This window comes from Eretmochelys imbricata, chromosome 2, assembly GCF_965152235.1.
Source record: "Eretmochelys imbricata isolate rEreImb1 chromosome 2, rEreImb1.hap1, whole genome shotgun sequence".
NCBI lineage: Eukaryota > Metazoa > Chordata > Testudines > Cheloniidae > Eretmochelys > Eretmochelys imbricata.
Genome location: NC_135573.1, coordinates 257,040,258 through 257,055,188, shown reverse-complemented (window position 1 = coordinate 257,055,188; position 14,931 = coordinate 257,040,258). Strand labels below are relative to the sequence as shown.

At 44.9% G+C, this 14,931-nt stretch overlaps 1 protein-coding gene across 1 annotated transcript in view; it reads right to left on the bottom strand.

Annotated features, from left to right (window-relative positions):
- XIRP1 (xin actin binding repeat containing 1) overlaps positions 1-11,349 on the bottom strand; it is a 45,702-nt gene extending 34,353 nt beyond the window's left edge. The window contains exons 1-4 of the mRNA XM_077809513.1: positions 11,276-11,349; positions 5,057-5,111; positions 2,980-3,381; positions 912-993 (exon numbers count right to left, since the gene is read on the bottom strand). Of these exons, the coding sequence (XP_077665639.1) occupies positions 912-993; positions 2,980-3,381; positions 5,057-5,111; positions 11,276-11,349 (613 nt within the window). The remainder of the gene's footprint in view (positions 1-911; positions 994-2,979; positions 3,382-5,056; positions 5,112-11,275) is intronic.
- Between the last annotated feature and the right edge of the window lie 3,582 nt (positions 11,350-14,931).

Sequence of the window (14,931 nt, the reverse complement as noted above, 5' to 3'; positions counted from 1 at the left end):
ACCTTTCTGTTTAAAAAGCTGGTGGGAACCAGATACCTCCATGTTCTCCTGAGCTGCTTTTTTCCCCAAATAACTGTACTATTGAGTACATTCCTAAAGACGGTACAAAAGCAATGGCTAGGCTCTAATGAGATCACAGCATTGGGATCACTTACTATATACTATCTTAAGCCAATGATGACTGGGTCTGATTAATCACCTATGCAATGTCTGAAATGGAATCAAGCCAAGAGTGCTGTAGTTCAATCATAAGGTATGTACAAAATAAACTGCATAGCTCACTGAGTAGCATGGAAAAATTATTTCATCTTGAATGCAGTGCAAACCCAGCCAGGCTAAACATGGACTCATTTGATATCACCTATTTTTAACCATTAGCCTCGAGACTAACCAGCATAGAGAGAGTCAACATGATCCAGTGGACTGAGCACTGGCCTGCATTCCAACCTCTGCTCTCATGGACTCAGTGTGGTCATGAGCAAATCACTTAACAGTAATGTGCCTCAGTTTCCCAGTTTCTAAACTCGGACTATAATAATGTCTAACACTTTCAGGCTAAAAAAACTTCACTGTCAATGAAATGATAGATTTACATTTGATTTGCTTTGAGTCACTTGCAGTATGTCTTACTTGCTAGATAATTTGCCCTCTTCTTTTGGCTCCTGGAGAGTGACTCTTTACTGGGTTCATATCTCTCTAGGGAAGACAGACCCTCAAGTTACCGCTCCTTGCCATCCAAGCTGCCACTGATGCTGGCAAGAATGACCTTGGTCAAACTGGGTTGATTTAACTTATATCAGTGGGTTTGCACAAGAGCTGGGGATGACCCCTCTTTTGTGATCGGCGCAATCAGAGACATGGCAGCAGAACAGCTGAGATCACCCAGGAACCAGAATAAATCAGAGACTCACAGCGCTTGCCCACAGCTGAGTCATAGGCTGTATCTGGCACTTTAGAGATGGGCGTCTTACTTTTCCCGGAGAGCTTCACTTCCTGTACGAGAATGAGAACAGTCTGAGCTGCTAGCTGAACAGTTACATGTCCATAAACAGATTTTAAGAACCTTGCTAGGCACTGGCATGTATGGAAGGCAATCAGACCATTAGACCATAGGGTATATTGTCCCATTGTAGTTCTGATAGACCCACTGCATATTACACTTTGGCGTGCCATCGTCAAGCCCAAATTGTTTTATAATTAGGAGAGTGCACCAGCCCCAGAGAGCTGACAGTGTCTTGATTCCAGGCACTTCTAACCAGCACTAAGGATTCCACTCCATTGTTATAGCTTCACCTAGGTATGCACCAGAGCCACTTAACCCCCAGGGTAACTCAGGTCACCAAATAAATCCCCGGTTTATTCTTAATTTTGGCCTCAGTTATGCCCCCCGTATTCACACGAAGTAATAAATCACTCCAGGAGTAGTCCCACTGGTTTCAATAGCATATATAGTGAGTAAGGTACTACTCCATGCAAGTAAAGAGATCAAAATCTGGCCCTTGGCGATTGTATCCCTTATTTTTTAGCTATTTCCAGAAAGGTTTCTTTGCCTATCAACCCGAAGTCCTGGGCAATGTTTTGCCAGCTTTTTGAAGATCACCTCATTGGCTTATCTTTCTGACCGAGGTAAGCCCATCCCTTTCTTTAACCTGTCCCTACAGCATGTAGATTTCTCATGCCTGGAATTATCTTTGCTGTCCTTTGTTGCCTCCTCAGCCACGGAATCCTCTCCTCCCTGTGGAATCGCGATCACTACAGCGGTGCTACATGCTGTTCCAGATGGGGTCTCAAAAGGGCCTCATCCAGCAGTACTATGGCAAGTCATCTCCTTGATGCTAATGACTAGCAGTAGTATCTTGATTGACTCCCTTCATTGGGCTTACGGGTTTGTGCTTCATCCCCACCCCCTCCTCCAAAGTGTCAAGGTGCATTAACTCCCTTCTTCCAAGACTTTTTGATTTACAGTTGATTCCGTCACTGTCTCTGCTGCCAAGAGCTGTAGAAAACAGGGCAAGCAGCTCTCCTGTCTTTGTTGGTTGGTCTCAGAAAGAGTATGCACAACAAGATCCAGTACAGCCTCAATTCTGTTACTGTCATGGGGGTACTCTGAGTGCGTTTGTGTGACTGTGTTTTCTGGATCGGCCAAGGATTTTCAGTGTACTTAGTAGACGTTGGGGCACGTGCCCCTTGTTCCTGGTAACAGCCAGTTTGAAATCACTGAGGCCTGGATGGCCTAGGCTGAGCTGTGTTTCAGGGTCAGAAGGATGCGTGTTTAGATTAGGAGGCTGTGGAGGAGGGGACTTTGTTCCACAGTGGATTTGTACACTCTGCAGAATAGGGTTCAAATTTAGTTTAAACTACAAGTGGAAATAAGTTTGTTCTCACCAGTGGCTGTTTCCTGGCTCTCCTCAGTGTCACATGAATTGGTGCTAAAATCTAATAAATTTCCCTTTACACACACCACCAATTACTAATGAAGGGCCAGATTCTGCCACTATTACTCCCATGAAGTAGTACCCTACTCCAGAAGTCGTTCCATTGAACCCAGTGGGGCGGCTCATGGAGCACATAAGTACAGGTGGCAAAAACTGGTCCACAGGAAACATGGTGTGTGCTTGGGAAGCTGCTAGTGTGCTTGTTTCGCACAGCAAGCACTGTGAGTAATAAGAAAGATGGTGTAAGTGAACATGCAGAGAAGCCAGTGTTGCGTGCATTAGGCTCTGCTCTTTGTCTCCTAGCCACACCTGGGAGCAAGCCCTAGACCTATTTTTCTGAGCATCTAGTCTCACACCAATATCTGTCCCTCCTGAAACCTGATCTCCTTTTCTCAGTTCCGCTCACCATTCTACAGTAGTGCTTCCCTATCCCATTGACAACCACTGGCATTTCATCACCTAGTTCAAAGGCAGCTGGGTTCCGTCCTGAATCCCAAAGGGAAATACATTTCTTGGGAGGTTTGGAAGAAGAAAGTTCACCAACCTTTCTGGCTGAATCCTTCCCTGTGGAGGTTGCAGCACTCCATTGTTGCCTCCTGCTATTGCTCTGGGATGACGAGAAGGACAATTCAGTCCAGGGTTTAGCTCCCTGGGTCAGAGGCTGGGTGGTTGTCACTATGCTGGACTCCATTTCACTCTCCCTAAAACTGCCACTGAAAGATGCTGTCTGCTGTGTAGCAAAAGGGAAAGCCGTAAGCTGTGAAGTGGGAGCAGCTTTACCGGTGTTGAAGCTGGTCTGAAGTCTCCTGGAGTTCATTGCCGTGCTATTGGTTTGATGGAAGGTGAGGTTCTCCATGGATTTGCTCCTCAACCCATCATTGACGTGGCCTTGAGGTGAGGCAAGTTTCCCCCCCGAAGCCTGTTGTAGAACATTTCTCACCATGATCTATAAATTGCATCAAAATAGACTCACTCTACCTCCCACATAGCTCTCTCCATAGGGAGTGCACTGTGGTTGTAATACTCTACTCCCAGTCCTGATCCCCATCACCCACTCTCAACTTCATGTCTTCTGTCATGTTACTAGGCTTGGAACAGTCTTCCATCAATCATTCTCCTCCTGCCCTTCTGACTACTCCTCCCTAGAAACCACTCCTTCCATAAACTCTAGCGATGCTGATCTGCGCATGGCTCACCCTTTCCTGAACTGTGGTTCCATGTTTTGTCTTGTCTATGCTAGAGTGTAATTTTTTGTGGGAAGGACTGTCTTATTCTGCGTTCTGTAAAGTGCTGTGTTTGGACCACATTCTATTCCTTCTTCCACTGGTGTCACTCAAGAATGTCGCACTGAAGTCAATCAAATTACAAAGCTATAAGGCTGATGTGAGAAGAGAATCAGACTCTATATCTACAGTACTGTTTAAATGCTTGATAATAACAATTAGTATAATTAATTTCAGAAATGTTTGTTTAATATTGAGTTCAAATACACTTTGCTTGCGTCCTAATGCAGAAATACCAGTGCATTGTGCTGACTGATGGGAGCAGGGAAGGGAAGCTCTTAGTTCTTGTTCCTTTTTAAGTTACTAAACAAATAAAGATACACACAGGTATAGGCCAAGTTGGTGTATTGGGTTAAGATGCTAGGCATCCATTTCTGCAAGCTGGTCTGCATAGGCTAACCATTGCACCTGCACAGAGCCCCACAGATTTCAATGGGGTCTTCCTGCATGGATCAGCTTGCAAGATCAGCAACTAACTTCTTCAGACATTGAATTTAGTCATGTGAAAATAGGTTAGTTAAATATCTCTCTCTTCAATGGGAGTTGAATGTTTTCCCTGGTGTGGGTTTATTATTTGTATTCCTGGCTCCTAGAGGCCCCAGTCATGGATCAGGGCCCCCCTGTGCTAGGTGCTGTACGAACACAGGTCAAAGGAGCTTGCAATCTAAGTATAAGATGAGACACAGTAGGTAGATACAGGCAGATGGAGGAGTACAAGTCAACAATGAGACCGTACTCATCACAGCATGATAAGCAGCAGTCTAGCCAGTGGGAAATTCTGCTAATAGTTTTAGGATTCAGCAAGGTCCTAAAGCCTGTTATATATTAAATAAAAATCAATTGAATTTTATTAAAGGAACCTTTAAAAATGTTATAGATAGAGAATACTAGGGGCTGGTCTACACTAGAAAATTAGGTTGACTTAACTATATCACTTAAGACTGAAAAATTTCACTACTGGTGTGATATAATTAAGCCAATCTAAGCTCGGGGGTAGACACCACCAGATCAACAGAAGACTTCTTCCATCGACCTACCTATTGCTTTTTGGAGAGCAGGATTTAGTACAGTGACGCTGCAGGAAGCATCTACACTAGAAACACGACAGTGTTGCCATTGTGCCGCTGGAGCATTTCAGGTGTAGACGTACCGACTGTGTCCTTTCCTGTGTCTGGTTCTCTGTGGGCATATCAAGGATGTGACTGAACTGAACCCTCGTGAGAAGGGCACTAGCCAGCTCCTATGAACTGCTTGATTTTCATTCATTAGGACAATACACTGTGTCAGCCTGTACTCTCTTCTATCCCTCATATACTAACCCGTTTGCCTGTAGCTCACCTTGCAGTTGTCTTGCTTTGATGAGGCACTTTCACAATCCAGTATGTTCTGATACCTACACAAGACAGAATGTGGCACATTACTTCCTTTCTATACACTGCATTGAATACATACATTTTTTTCTTGTACAGGAAATTCCCTGTTTTTCAAAGGTCTTGGTGGGGCAGAGGGGCTCTGAAACCTTTGAAACTCAGGTTTCATGAAAAACTAATTCTGGCTTTGATATGAATTTTGGATAAAGGGATGGGTCTGAATTTGGGATTGCGACCTCCTGGTGCCAAAAGTCAGAGCGGTGCATAGGGTTACAGGGATCCCCTGGGTCTGGTATTGACATAATAATTCCTCAAAGGGTATCATGTAAAGTCTCTACTGAAAGCTTGTGTCACACTGGTCATCACAATCGCTGTGAAATGTATGTGCAGATAATTCGTAAGGAGTCATGTATCTATATGTTCTTAAGGTCAGAGTTGGGGCTGGGTACCAAAAGGTGATAAACCAGTTTCTTTCAGTTGGGAGATGCTTATATACCTGCCTGGCTATATGTAAACTGAGTACTATATACTTCACAAGGAACACCTATTTAAAGGCTGAGCAGATGCTAACCATGAGATTGTGAAGTCTCCAGGGAAGAGTCTTTCCAGTAAAAACAAGCAGCAAGGGGTACCCTGTTTACAAGTGAACACAATGGATTGTTGGAACTATATCTGAGGGTGCAGAGGTACACCCAGGTATCCTTCATGTAGGGGACAAGCTGCCAGCTGGCTTATCTTATGAATGGATGATCACAGCTGGTCTGGCTGTTTAACCCCGTGAGAGAAACTTTGGGTGAGCTAACTTTTGTGAGACAGGAGGATGTCTTAAGTTTAGGCTCTAGAAAGCAGGGTATAATTTTACTTTACATGTAAGCCTTTGTTTCCAAATCTTTTGCATGCTACTTCTAGAATCTCTAGACTTTGTTAAACAAACTTTGACTTGTTTTCCCTGTAAGCAAATCTAAGTGCTGTGAGTTGGGTGGCATGGTAAGCTGGGAGACACTGTTTCTTTGGGAACAGCGGATCTGTGAATTCTGCGAGTGCCCAGCGGAACAGAGGCTGGACACTCAGGGGTGTGGGGGGGATGCTCGAAGGGCTTGGAGGTTGGAGTCTGCCTTACCTGCAGAGGGACAGTGGAACCTGCTTAGGCTCAGAAGGCAGTGCTTGTGTTACCTCAAGGCTGGTGGTGACAGGGAGCTGACCCCTGGCAGGCACAGACAAGGCTTCCTCACGCTAAGGGCAGGTGGTAGCAAGGTACCTCACTACCCTGAGTACCCCGGGAAGCATCACAGGGATGACATGGAGATTTTGATATTTGAGGTACGGAGAAATGGGATTTCATAGGTTTTTCAGGCAGGAGGAGCCACTGTGATCATCTAGTCTAACCTCATATACAACAGAGGCCAGACAGCTGAGTCGTGTTGCTGAGCAGTGTTGCTGCTGAGGTTGTGCTCCGAGTGGGCAAGTGTTATTGTAGGATTTATTTCATTTTGAAATAATAAACAGATGCCTCTCCAAGGCTCTAGCTGCCCTGGCATATTGTTAATACAATCCCAGCAGCATCATGGTGATCACTTTAACAGACCTTGGCCCGCCAGTCACCTAGAAACCCTTTCTCTTTGTGGGAAGCGCATGGTTAACCCTCTCCAAAAACCCTCTCCACCAAGGGGCTTTTGCAGTGTGCCTGGAAGGTCACCAAACTGGGCTATTTTAGATCAAGGTGCGGAGCAAGTTCCAGAATCCCAGAGTCCTCACAGAACATGCCCTGTTAGCTGCCGCCTCATGAGGGATACCCAGCTCGCATGCCCCGCTGACCTTAGCTATGACAGGGGAGAGAGGTAGGAGGCCCTCGTGTCCAGTTAGGGCTTGATAGGTTGTAACTGGCCCTGTTGGTTAGAGTCTGCTGCATATGAACTGTGTGTTTAAGAGTTTGTCAAGAACTCTCTGAGGGTGGACTGGAGGTTTTTTGCCGCAGTTAGTCCGGATCTCAATACATCAATAATACAGAATGGTTAGTGGCATTTGGAAGTCAGCTGCTCACCTGGCCACTAATGCTGAGACAGAGTTTCTTCTTAGAGCCACTGCTCTGTGAGCTGACCTGCTCCCTGGAGAGCCAAAGGCAGCGTGAAAGGACTGAGGCTGCCTCGGCTTATCATCCCTTTCCATGCTCTCCGTACCTGCTCCAACTCTCTATCTGCTGGCAGCAGAGAAAAGAAGCAAAATCAATGCACTGTGAGTCTGTGGAAAGCCTTTGAAAGTCTCTCCAGTCCATTTATACCGTGCAGCAGTGTATATTGTATATTGGCCAAGCTCTATCTTCCATGACACCTCTGCAAACTCCTTACATCAGAGGGATTGAATGGGGGCAGCGGAAGGTCGAACATGGGGCTCTATAGATACTCTGGCATTTGATGGAGCCTGTAATGTTATCTAATTAAAATATAATTATGCAAACCATTGTTGCTACCACTGTTATATAATTGCAACGTATACAAAGTATAACACACGGCCAGAAAGGATTAAACAGCTTGCAGGCTAACTAACCCAAAGCCGACCTTTAAAGACATGTTAGAAAGTATGTGAATGGCAATTAGGCCATTCAATGTTAGATAGGCTAGAACATTGAAATGCAAACCTATATTGTTAGAAATTAAAGGTGATACTAATTATGTGTTTACTTATTAATCTTGTTAAATGTTAGCCATGTAAACCGACAGTTCCTGTCTGTCTCTATAGCTATTGATTCAGAGATCAAAAGGGAATATTAACATTTAGATGAATCTTGGGTGCAATAATGTCATTGTCTATATGTCTCTTTGAAGTTTGTGATAGACTGCTTAATGGATAAATTATCTTATGTGAATCCTTGTAGTTAATTACCGGTGAGGTTTAGAAAACAGAAGATTACATCAAAAGCCTGTTGTTTAGCTAGGACTGTGTGGTCAAGCAAAACTGTAAAAGAGATCCTTGGGTCCTGATCCTGTCATCTCAGATCTGCTTAAGGTTTCATGCAGGGGAAGCCTAAACTATAAGGATTGAGATCCCAGTCTTAAGATCGAACACCCTTAATATGATATTGGACATTGGACTATAACCTATGGACTAAATTCTAAAAGAACTCTTTGCAACTACAAAGCTGACCATCTCTGCTATGAATCTGAACCTCAAGAACTGAACTCATGTCTGTATGTATATTGATCTGTTAACCATGCTCTCTCTCTTTTCTTTTTTAATAAATTTTAGTTTAGTTAATAAGAATTGGCTGTAAGTGTGTATTTGGGTAGGATCTGGAATATTCATTAATCTGGTTTAATGTGTCCGATCCTTTGGGATTGGTAGAACATTTTTCTGTGATGAATAAGATTTTCATTAATCCTCATCATATCTGGCATAAGGCTCGGTTACTTTAAAGGAACTGTGTTGTTGACTTCTGAGTAACCAGTGGGGTAATAAAGAATCTGTTTAATGCTGGCTTGGTAAATCTAAGTATTGGACTATCCACCAGTTTTGGAGGATTGCCTGCCTCATTCTTTGCAGTTCACCCTAATTGAGCGACCTCAGCTGGCTCCCCCCGGGACCCCAGTCACAGGGCAGAAACATCATAGGAAAGATGAAGCGCTCTCTGATACTACCACGGTATGTGCAGCTTGTGATGGGGACCATCTTGTTAGACCCAGTCCGCTAGTGGTCAGAGCACTGGCTAGCCATAGTTGGCAGTAGTGCTCAGTGGTTCAAGTCCAGGGAGTTGATGGTAGGGGAACCTGGGCCCTCTCACTCCTGCAGGTTCCAACCCAGGGTCTGGGGGCAGGCAGTTCAGGTATGTGACCTGGGCTAAGGTATCACCCAGCCTACTACCATCTCTTGGCCTCTCCTGAGGCCCGCTGCAGGCCTGGCTTACAGCATCCCCCCAGGAGAGGGTTAAGAGATTCCCTTCCCCACTCACGAGCAGCTACTCCACTGTCTCTTCTGCAGTGGCTAGCGGCTTTGAGTGGAGGGCGGTGCAGAGCTCCTTGCTTGCATGATCACTCTGACTGAGTGTGCTGCGCCTTTTAAACACACCTCCAGTGAGCATTCCCACCAGGCGTGGCTGGGTGGAGCTTCCTGTGACCAGATCTGCTCCTTAACCCCCTGTTCCCCAGAGTGGGGTTTGTACACCCCATCACAGGCTTACAGTTCTGATTCAGGAAAGCAGGTCAGCATGACTTAAGCACGTGCTTCAAGTTAATTCCGCCTGCTTAAATTCTGCCTTGGTGAAGGATGATTTTCTGAACTGGGGCCTCAGTGCACAGCCTGAGGGTGGCTATAGATGCATGGAAATGAGGAGGAAAATACAAAAGTTCCTTTGCCTAGCTTGGCTATGCACCCCAAAGTGTGAATCCTCATCCAACCCCTGGTGTTTAGAGAAACAGCTACACTAGAAACAGCTACACTTTAAATCAGATTAAAGGGAGCAGGGAAAGAGGAATTGACAGAGAAGGGAGAGACCTGGCAAAGGCTGGGATATTGTGCATACTCTATCCAGGCTGCCTGCTTGTAAATTACAAAGTAAATTACAGGGAGAAAGTAAAAATAACTCACCCTTGGAGTTTTCTCCACCAGGAGACATTTGGGTTGAAATTCTGGCCCTGGCCCGATTGAAGTCGGTGGCAAAACTCCATTGACTTCAGTGGAGCCAGGATTTTCCCCTTTATGTCTGTCTCTCTTGAATCCATGTGGGAAAGGTTTTTCAAATTTTGGGAAATGCTACTAATAAAAAATATAGTATTTGTACGGTACCTACTAGTGTGCTAGGCACGGCAAGGGTTAGAGGCAACATTGATTAAACTAGGACAGTGCTCGCTTTTTTCATTCTTTGCGACATTAACTTTTAAAAAGTAAAATCCAGCTCAAAGGTGCTCTTTACGTCAAATTTAAGTCTGATGCAGGAGCTAGGTCTTTTCAGTCTCTCGCTACTGGAACCCTATTGGATCTTCATGTCCATCCCTCTGCCAGAGTAGGGTAGAGAGCCCCTAATGAAGACATACCAAAGACAGAGAGTTCTTTATCATTACAAAAATAAACTACTTTAATGGAAGTTTTGTGTCTGTATCGGAGGGCACAATTTGGTCTAGTACCAATGGATCCTTTAGTCCCAGTGTTATGTGAACTTCCAACTTCCTCTCCTTAACTGAGGTGGTAAATGGAGGAGGTGATATTTAGCATTTGTGTGCCTCTGCTGCCATAAATATGTCTGTCTAGTTTAATGTCTGTTAACTAGATATGGCTGTATTCAAGCCCCAAGAGTAGCAAAAGTATCAGGCACTGGTCTATAGATCATTAAACTGATACTTCAATATGTACTGAACCTTCTGGGCCCTGGTTTTTGAATGGGTCCTCTGGACATTGCTCTCACAGAAACAATAACTGGCTGTAGTTTGTGTGTAAGTTATTTATTTACAATGAAAATTCACAATACGAGACTGTGGAGAAACTGAAACCATTCCTACATTAGATTTTCACGTTAAAACTCCCCACTTTGTTTGCAAACTGTATTTCAGTAGCCATTTGCATTCTACAAAAGAATAGCCTGGCCAAGATTTTCGAAAGAAACTAGTGATTTTGGGTGCCCAACTGAAGACACGTTAAAGGACCTGATTTTGGTGGCGCAGCACTTTCTGAAAATCTGTCCCCTTCAAGGCCCCTCAAACTGGGTCCCCAAGGACTGGGGCACCCAAAGCACTAGTCACTTTTGAAACCTTTGGCCACGACATTTTCCGTTTCACAGGCAAGGATGTTTCAATTAAAAATCATAGACCGTTAGAGAAGGAAAAGACTTAACAGATCATTAGTCCCATCTGCTGTGGGCCAGTCTGGGGTTAGGCCATACTGTATACTGTTGCAGTGCATTATGTCTAGTTTTAAATGACTCACAGTGCTGGTCCTTTAGAAGATCATTCTACAGCCGGATCCCACCATTAGGGAAATGTTTCCTGAGATTCAGCTGATATTTCCCTTTTCTTAATTTCAACCCATTACTCCTACTTTACTTACCTTTCTAGAACACCCTAAACATTTCCCATATGAGCAATGCAGCCCCCCAGCTGACAAGAGTACACAGTACTTTCTAGGCTGAGTGCATTCAGCTTTCTGCAGTCCATCACAGCACAGAATAATAGTTCTCGGGAGAATTCAGAGTTAAGTCACTTACTTGCTAGAATGCTGGTCTGAGCCCGAGATATGACTCTGCCATATAATTTGTTCCTTGATGTTCCTTGCTACCATGCAGCTGATTCCTTATTCCCGTCCACTTGCTTTGGTGCTAGGAACTTAGGTGGGCAAAGTCCCCCGGCAGGACTCCAATTAAATATTAAAAGTAAGTGGTGAGAACAGGGTCACCACAACTCAGAGAGCTGGCATCAAAGAGCAGAGGAGCATGGCTCCCACCAGTCCTTGTGAGGCTGTTTCCCCCTCAGAAAGTCTTTTACTTAGAAAAACACTGGGGCTAATCCAGATTTCAGCAGAGCTGGTTGGAACATTTTCACCAAAACGTGCTGTCTTGCTAAAGCATTTTGCAGCCATGTATCAGTCTGAGCATCAGAGCCATGCACTCAGCCACTCTAGAGGCTGGTGGCTAGGGTACATGTTACGTACGGAATTGCATACGGAGGAGAGGTGGCTTACTATTGGAGGAACAAGAGCACCGAGAGCAGGCTGATCCAGAGGGTGACAGATGTTTGCTCTGCCATACAAAGCAAAGAAAGAGTCTTAAAAAGATTGTGAGGGGGGAATAAACCGCTGGCCATTGTTTACAGTAGCAACTTAAGGATCCACTCGGGATCAGAGCCTTTATAGTGCTCTGTGTTATATGTAGACATAGTAAGGACTGGTATAGAGGACAAAGTTGGGGTTCACGCCCTGTGCGATGTAATTAAGCCGACCTATGCCCCAGGATAGACACCGCTCGGTTGACGGAAGAATTCCTCAGAGAGGTGGATTTACTACAGTGACGGAAGAACCCCTTCCTTCCATCATGGAGTTATCGCCCTCTCCACAGCAGCGCCCAACTGCTGCACTGTCGCCGTACCGCTGTAGCGTATCTAGTGTACACATCCTCTACGAGATAGTTCTTGCCCAGAAGAGCTTGCAGTCTAGGCAAGACAGATGGATTGTGGGAGAAAAGGAAGAAATATTATCCCCATTTTACAGATAATACCCAGCTCTTATATAGCCCTTTTCATCAGTATATCTCAAACTCCTTTACAAAGGCGATCAATATCATTATCTCCATTTTACAGATTGGGACATGAGGCACAAAGAGATGGAGTGACCTGCCCACGGCTGCACAAGAAATTTGTGGCTAACTCAGGACTTAAACCCACATCTCCTGAGTCCCAGTCTAGTGTCTTAAACCCATTGTAAGGGAGTGCTAAACTGTATTGTACCATTCAGCCACTAACTGGCACTGTGTGTAAAATACCTTATTTAACTGAACCTCAGCCGTACCTAGCAGAGCATTAAAAGATCTTATGATGAACACATCGTGTGTGTGTACGCAAGCTCTGTAGACTGTCCTTATGTGGTACAGAAATACATGACACACACGACCATCCTTCTTCTCAGGTCTGCGTACAAGACTTGCCTGGCTGTGTACTTGTGCGGGAAGTGATCTGCTAAGGACAAGCTACGGCACTTGGGAAAACTCCTCTTTGTCTAGCCTCCAGAAATAACACAAGTGTTGTTCTTTCTCTGCAGCGTGGGGCACGGGTCACTTGCTGGTTTGAACCAGAGTAAATGGCTGATTCTCTGTTACCTGAAGTCTTTAAATCAGGATTTGAGGGCTCCGGTAACTCAGCCAGAGGTTAGGGGCTGTAGCAGGAGTGGGTGGGTGAGGTCTGTGGCCTGCAATGTGCAGGAGGACAGACTAGATGATCACGATGGTCCCTTCTGGCCTTATAGTCTAAGTGTCGGGGGAAGTTGAGATTTGAGGGTGAGAAGCTTAGAGGAGAGAAGCTGGGTGAGTGAGAAATGGAAGGGTCAGGGGTGGGAGGCCAGGGTGAGAGCAGAGATGATGGGCTGTTCAGAGCTGCTCAAGCTTATCAAGGGCAGAGTTCTACCTGCTGGGTTCACTGGTTGTGTAACTCTTAATAGCTCACCGAATTGCAACTAACTAGAAATTGCAGCAAGCGGCATTTAAAATTCACTTTGATTCTTTGATAGCTAGCTTGCTGAGCTGCCCAAAGGAGCAATCTCCCTCTCTTGGATTTATTGCCATATGCCGCAGGAATAGACAACAGGTTAGTTCCGTGCCCAGTTTTGAGCAGAGTGCACCAAGCAGGAGTTCAAAAGTGGGCATGTCTTGCAAGGCCTTAAAAGCCTGCCACCGCTCCGGCTGCCCTGTGGTACTGCAAGAGTAAAGACCCGACAAGAACGGTCCTGCCCCAAACCAGCCAGTTTTCCCAACGTCGTCCCAACAGACGTCAAGGTCTGTTGCTTCTCTGGAAAGATTTTGCACAGCAGTGAAGAGCCACTCTTGATGATGCAAAATACTCTTGTGAATAGATTGCTCTTGCAGGTCTAAAACAAAATGATGACCAGGCCTTATGGGTAGGCTGGGCCCAAAAAGAATTAATTGAAATGATCCACTAATTGTGAGGGCTTTTAGGAAGGGCAGTGGTCTCCCCAGTTGGCTCTCACATGGGGAACTGTAGACAAAATACAACAACTGAAGTCAGAATTTGTAAATTGTAACATCTCTGCTCTTCCAAGAAGCAAGATGGGATCTCATATGATCATGAACACTGTGGGCCTTGGTCCCAAAATATAAATGAGATTCTGTGAAGTTCTTTCTGTGGGTTTATTCTTCTCAGTCTGGAGAGATCAACAAACAACAAAGTCAGTGCTTAAATAAGGACAGTGAATACTGAATTTGCAAAGGGCAGTTTATAATGGCCAAGAATTGCCACATTTATCATCAAAAGATTCTTTGAGCTGGAAAATCATTACCCAGAAATGTGTACGCTGAAAAAGAAACCTTTGACACCAGGCTTGAGCCAGTGAGTGAGTGCAAATCAGAGAACTGGGTACAGAAACTGACAGATGACCCAAACTGAGAGGCTGAGTAGTTCTTTCCTCTGTGTGTTATTACTCTATAGAATAACATTTTGTACATTTCTATAGAGCCTGATCCAAAGCCCACTGAAGTCAATAGAAATGATCCCTATGTATCTTCTATCCAAGGATCTAAAAAAACACTTTATAAACATTAATAAACTTAGCTTCTCAGCTCCCACAAGGTAGGTAAATATAATGAGACCCATTGTATGTTGTTATTACTAATCATGTTTATTACTGTAATGCCTAAGGGCCAGCCAAGGATGAGGCCCTGTTGTGCAAACACAGAATAATAGACAATCCTTGCCCTGAAGCGCTTACAATCTAAATAGATCAACCACACACACGGGAGAGAGAGGGGTAGAACACACCTGCAGAAGTGATCAATGTGGTGGCAGTAAATGGCATGTTGTGCCATGACTTTAAAGATATATTTCTGGTCGGGTTATTTTAGAGGTAGAGGGGACAGGGCTGGGGAGCAAAGGGTCAGGGGGGCAGGTGCGGAGTGAAGCTGAGGAGAAGAGACTCTGGACGAGGATTGGCATAAGCAGTCAATCAGCACAGGGCAGAGAAAGTCCAGGGTAAAATCTGCTTCCCTATTTTAAAATTGGAGGTTGTCATTTTAAATTTCAGGGGGGTTCCTAGTCCTGCTCTCAGGCTAGGGGGCTCTTTAGGAAAGCAAGCCCCTGCTTGGGCCTCAAAGTGGTCAGTTAGTAGACAGCCAATCTAGAGTAAGCTGGGATGAGTTGTGCT